This window comes from Branchiostoma floridae, chromosome 13 (assembly GCF_000003815.2).
Source record: "Branchiostoma floridae strain S238N-H82 chromosome 13, Bfl_VNyyK, whole genome shotgun sequence".
Lineage (NCBI taxonomy): Eukaryota > Metazoa > Chordata > Leptocardii > Amphioxiformes > Branchiostomatidae > Branchiostoma > Branchiostoma floridae.
In genome coordinates, this window is record NC_049991.1 from 2,025,369 (window position 1) to 2,031,560 (window position 6,192).

Consider the following 6,192-nt stretch of genomic DNA (forward strand, 5'->3'; position numbering starts at 1 on the left):
AATAGTGACTTCTATCAACACAGATGAGCTTTCAAGTTAACAATGACTATTTGTGAAGTAATAGAATATATTGATGGGACAAAAGTTTACAGATGAAATATATACGCAGTGTTCCTCTCCACACTCGTACTTAGGGAGCAAGCTATTTACAAGAAGTTCACTCTTTTTTTGTCACAATCTATGCATATGTTTGGGGTCTTGCCCCATCACACACTGAAAACGCCTTATAGGCCGCATGCACTTCCTACTTAGATACATACTAACAAATAGGTGAATAATAAGTTAAAATGTATGGATTCTTATCGCAGATTTTTTTGCAGAAACACCAAAAATATTCTGGATAACAAAATCTTTGTATCATTGACCTTGATATTTCACATTTACGACGTTACTACAAATACATTTCACACTGTACGTAGCGCCATCATTTCTAAATTGTACCAATCAAGTTTGAAATGCCCCCTAGCGGAATGTAAATATCATGGCAGCTTTTCGATGACTTCGTATGATGTTGCATTTTCATTTCCTGACTATTGTTAGCCAATGCGATGGGGTACAAAGAATTTGTTACAAAATTGACCTCAAGGATTTTCCTTATCTTACACTAAGTACCTTTAAGAAAATACAACATCATTTTCCTACGCAGAGACATCCAACGGCGCCAGCAAACCTCCACTTGTCTGTACTCTGCTATCTCAACCGTAACCTTCAGTTCCTGTGGGCGTTGCCACAAACCAGCTTCAGCCAATCAGAGAATAGGCCTTTCAGTTTTAAAAAGGGATCTCGCATATATAAGGGTGAGCTCATTAATATCTATAAGCAGGGCTGTCAGGAACTGATGGTGACAGTTGAGATAGCAGAGTACAGACAAGAGGCGGTTTGCTGGCACCGTTGGATGTCTCTGCGTAGGAGAATGATACAACATCTGGTCTGTATCATACGCTCTATGGGTTTTACACGTTTCACATTATTGTTATTTTTGAGGACTTCGATCGAATATGTATTTTACTTTACTTTACCTGAAGAAGTTCTTAAAGCACTAACCCTTTGTAAAAGTTCGACAGCTCTGGCTATGCATATGGATCATTCAAAGCTAGAGTATAAGAATAACAACAAGACGTAAGGGTAACCTTTTCGCGAAAATACAGAGAATGTTTCACCTGTAGCCTTTTTTTAGCAAACTACTCGCATAGTATACTATACATTTAGGCTAACCCAGGGCCCACAGCATTGTGTGCGAGTAAAACAAGAGCCACTCTACATCTACTTTTGGATGGATTTTTAAACCAGGTCAGTAAAATAGATTTACAATACCATTATGCTCGCCAAATAATATTGTGTGCAGGTAAAAAATGCTGAGCTCTGATTGGTTCACAACAGTTCTAAGCTATGATTGGTTCCTGACAGAAGAGGAAGAAGAAATAAAAAAAAAACTAGAAAGGTAATATTTGCAAGCAAATACAGAATGTTACCTTCACATGTTGTAGTCTAACACTGGCAACTGTTTTGTTCATTCTTATTTGAACACATTTCTAAATGTAGTGACCCGAGCCCCTCTAGATCTGACATTTGCTACATTATGTAACCGAACACCACATGGTGCCTACTACTTTACCGGTTACCATGGTGACAGCCGTCTGGTCCAGGTCGTTGACCTTATTTATGCGGAGAAGAAGAAGAAACAAAGCAAAAACAATATGTTCCCTTCTGTGAAGGTAACATAAAAAAAGAATCATGATACAGTTAGGCATTGGCTGTGATAGGGCATATTGACAGAGCCCAAAGTCTGAACGCAAATTTTACGAGCCCAGACGCATGGTCATAGGCACGGCCACGGCAATGCTGATGACGTACAGAACGAGGCATAGCCTGTCCAGGACCCTGGCCAACAGGGTGTAGTCAGATATCTCCTGTTCGTCCTTCACTGCCTGGTCCTTAATGACGCGGATCAGGTCCCTAAAACCGGAGGACATCGCTGCTTCCATGCGTGTGAGCGGTTCGGACAGATGCCGGATTGTCTCGGAAAGAGCAGCCGGGCTTTTCCCGTCGACCTCCGCCATGCCATCGGCAGGGACGTCGCGGTCGGTCCGTTCACGATAGGCCAGCGTCCTGACGGTCAGGCCAGGCTCTCCATCTTCGTTCGCAGCATCCTTCTCTGTGAGGTCTCCGAGCAGCAGGAACCTTATAAATATCGGCAAGAAGGAAAGAGAATGGGGGGGGGGGGGGTGTTACCGGTATAGCGTAATGGCACTCTCCAAACAGAAGTTAGGCTCCGGCTTTTTTAGTCGTTTTATCGGACTTTCTATTTTGTCATGTTTCTTAAAGTCGGCCAGCCGATGAAAACGGCTAAAAGACTTTTTAAAAAGCCGGAGCCTAACGTCTGCTTGGAGAGTACCTTACTGGTACAAAACCGTTTTTTCGTGTTGGACCGGTCCTAAAAAACAAGACCTGAAAAAAAAATCAGTGGAACGGATCTTGGAGCGATTAGAAAATGAACAGATTATATCGGCAGGCATTTAAACGGTTTTGCGGCTTGCCGGTGGAAGAAAATAACAAGAGCGAAGTATAAGAGAGTTTGTAGTCATTTCTACCAAGTTTTTACAGTCTTGCCTACGGGAAGATCCGTTTTTTTTCCACCGGTGCACAAAGCCGCGTAGATTTTAAAACGCCAGTGGGAGTCGGATACTCAACCAAACAGCGAACTGGACAATTGTTTTGAGCATTGCCCATTAAAACTTTTTAGAACTCAGCAATTAGGTCCAGACCTGGACCTGATCCTCTGGACCAGGGGTTGGTACCGGTACAGAAAATTCAGGTCCAGGTCCGGTTCAAGTCCAGAGGATCAGGTTCAGGTTTGAACCTGAACCTGAACCTTATTCAGTAGGTGAGAACTTGTGAATGGACGGTACTCCAAACAATGGTCCATTTTGCTACAAAGAAATCTATTTGTGGATTATTTGACTCCCACTGGCGTTTTAAAATCCTACAAGGCTAACTACATCTGTACTATTGACTATAAAACTAGAAAATTACTATAAGGTCTACTCTACTTCGCTCTTGTGATAAGCCCCGAACGTGTGAAGCCGGATCATATAATCTGTTCATTTTCCAATAGGTTCAACATCCGGTCTACCGAATTTTTTCAGGTCCGTTTTTTCTTGACCGGTCCAACAAGAAAAACCGGGTTTGTACCGGAACACCGTACTATAACTGGACCTGATCATCTGAACCATAACCAGACCTGTACCTGATCATGAATTTTCTGTACCGGCACTCACCCCTTGTTGGCACGTGGATGCTTCTTACCGACATAGATAGAATTTTAGTTTATTAGAAAAGTATCAAATGTATCATGAAGATTGTTGGAAAGAAAGTTAAATGCGAAAATACTAATTTGTAATTAATTGATGCCGTGAATAAAACAAATTTCATAAATTTTTCATACAGCTTCTGAATACAACATCTTACAATGACCTATAACCATCACATAAACGAACAAAAAATTAAATAATAAATCTCAATGCATCTGTTTTCGTATGCATTTTATGAGGGCTACTTAGGCCAGGTTAATTGATTATATGGATAACATCCGCGCGCACATTAATTTTCGGACATTTGCAAAAATGAAAAAAAAAAAGTTTACAACTATACTGTATATCGTACAAAGCAACCGCAAAATAAAATATAAGGAGATACATGGCGTAGAAAAAAATGCCAGAAAACGTATACTAATGCCAAAAATGTCAACGGCAATTCTAAGGCCAAAGAAAAAGATGTGGAAAACATGAAGAATCTATTGTTCGGTATACCATACTCTGCGTGTTGAGTCTTTCTGTGTGTTAAATCTTCCTGCCCACTTTAAATTACGTTTTTTTGGGAGGCCATGTCCGTCACGTATTTCTGAAAACGTTTAGGCTATACAGGGCAGGCGCGTCGCCCGTACTGGCACGTACGGGGGGCGAATCCGCAGCCCGATGGCACACAAAGTTTTGCTTGCACGTAAAGTTCTACGGCGTGTCTGCGTGCTCCAAAATCCGTCGGATTCCCTACGAGTTCGTATACGTACGGAGGCGGTACTTACCTCTTGCGGATCCCAAAAGATTACCCACGTTTTGGCACGTAGACAGCACACGGCAAGTACGGCGGGTTGCGCCCTTAGCTTGATGTACATAATGCGTGTATGCTCTTTTTATGCGTTACGTTACAATTATGCCTTTAAGGTAACATGTGTGCATATCTTCGGCAGCTGTTTTACTTAATATGATTCCCTGGGATCAATATAAGCTTCACTACGTCATGCTTGTCGTAATCATATGCGGTGCCTTTTGAATGAAGATACTTTATAATAAAGACATTTTTAGGCCTAACTTTGTATTCGTACGCTCGCATCAGTTTGAAGATTCCCAGAGGATGTCATCCATGTAAACAAATTAGCATGGCCTTAGTGTAAAACTTTCTATTGTAACGAGTAGCACGTACTTTGCAATGTAGTGAAGAAAGACAGTCTTCGCCATTGGAGACAGACTCCCCTTCTTGTCGTGAATGGTGATGATGTACATGGTGAAGAACAGGAAAAGTCCCATCAGCCCCATGCACACGACAATCAGAGTGGCTATAACATCATCCATAATATTTGTTTTGTTACATGTAATTCATGAACTTTTGGGCATAGAAAGATACCAAAGCATGCAAACGAGAACTCATTTGCATAATCAATAAAAATGGGAAAACTGCTGAAGATAAATGAGGGGAACTATATACTTTGACATGTGTAAGTTAAAGGTGAACATCACCATGTATAAATTATGCAAATGAGTACGCCATTTGCATGAACAGTGCATAAAGCAAGAACATCTCAACTTATCATATCCATCTTTACTCACCCAAAAATGGCAGTTCCCCCTTGACAGGAAGTACCTCGGTGACAAAAACGAGAGATACGACCATGGAGAGTTGGATGGTCACTCCGAAGGAGATCCGGTCTCCCTTGTCTATGGGCATGATGAAGGTGATGGTCATCAGCACCACCAGGATGGCGCAGGGCCCAACAGTGGTGGCGATGTGGAACAGGGGGATCCTCTCTAGGTGAACAGCGAAGCACGCCTCCTTGTTGCCTTTGGTGAATATCTTGTCCTTCCGATTCCATTCGCCCTCCTGTTGTGGGGGAGACCAGACGTCGCAGGAACTGTCCCCTCCACATTCTGTATTTAACAAATCATCATTGTCATTTCAGGGACTCTGCATGTATTTCATGTTAGAGGGGCAGAACGTGCTACTTAAGATGGCTTACCTATACTCTAATAAATGCTTTCAACTAAAGACTCTACTATCCATCCTCGTTTTGTTGCATGGCCACGGAAAATCCAAGATGGCCACCGTATCTGGAAATGACTCTATTGTCATTGAAAGACGTATACGGGCATCATTAGTTTTGTTTGTCATAGAAATTCTCTTCGTATACTTTTAATGGTTTTGATGTGATACAAGTGTCACTGTACAATTAAAACAGCTGGTCGTTTTGCCGTATTGTATTGCTTCACCTTTTGTTACATGTTTATAAATTTGAATTTGAAAATTTAGGCATCTTGTTTTGTTTTGTGTGTCCAATATACTGGTAGGGGCAAACCTGAAATACGTTATTGCACTGCAATACACTCCAATAAAATGAAACTAATAATATGTTTTATGACGTATATATTAATAATAAAACCTTACCGACGGTTTGATCAATTGATGGGAGAACAGAAAAACAGATGTGGCATTCCATGGTGTCGGCAGGGAAGAAGAACGGGTGTGTAGTACAGATGGTGCTGGTCAGGGTCTCTACCCTCCATCTAACTGTACCATCAGTACTGATCAGGAGAAGCACGTCATTTGGCAGGCCTCGGTACAAAGGGTCAGCACTATAGAGGGGTGAGGGAGAGTGTGTGTGCGAAATATCTATAACGTATATTGAATATAGGATAAAACATCATCGCTGGTCGATATGCAGACACACTAAAAAATCATCGCTACTCGATATACAGACACACTCACACACACAAACACAAAAATATGTATATGACATACACACAATGTCATATACATACAACACACGCACATGTACAGATATACGCCCACCCACACGCGCGCACACTCACACAAACACCCACACATAGGCACACACGCACACGCGCGCACACACACGCACAC

At 41.8% G+C, this 6,192-nt stretch overlaps 1 protein-coding gene across 1 annotated transcript; it reads right to left on the minus strand.

Moving 5' to 3' along the window:
* Positions 1–1,799: 1,799 nt before the first annotated feature.
* LOC118429319 (neuronal acetylcholine receptor subunit beta-3-like) lies at positions 1,800–5,767 on the minus strand. Its single transcript, XM_035839801.1, has 4 exons — positions 5,716–5,767; positions 4,884–5,201; positions 4,480–4,612; positions 1,800–2,181 (listed from the first exon to the last, which is right to left on the minus strand). The coding sequence occupies exons 1-4, from the start codon at positions 5,765–5,767 to the stop codon at positions 1,800–1,802; spliced, it is 885 nt and encodes a 294-aa protein (XP_035695694.1).
* Between the last annotated feature and the right edge of the window lie 425 nt (positions 5,768–6,192).

What these genes read in the sequence shown, in the direction of transcription:
- LOC118429319 (XM_035839801.1), bottom strand. Translation starts at nt 5,767, where the DNA reads ATGGAATGCCACATCTGTTTTTCTGTTCTCCCATCAATTGATCAAACC. An exon ending in GGGGGAACTGCCATTTTTGG is followed by an intron (nt 4,613 to 4,883) that starts GTGAGTAAAGAT and finishes ATGATGTTATAG; the next exon opens with CCACTCTGATTGTCGTGTGC. An exon ending in TTTCTTCACTACATTGCAAA is followed by an intron (nt 2,182 to 4,479) that starts GTACGTGCTACT and finishes GATATTTATAAG; the next exon opens with GTTCCTGCTGCTCGGAGACC.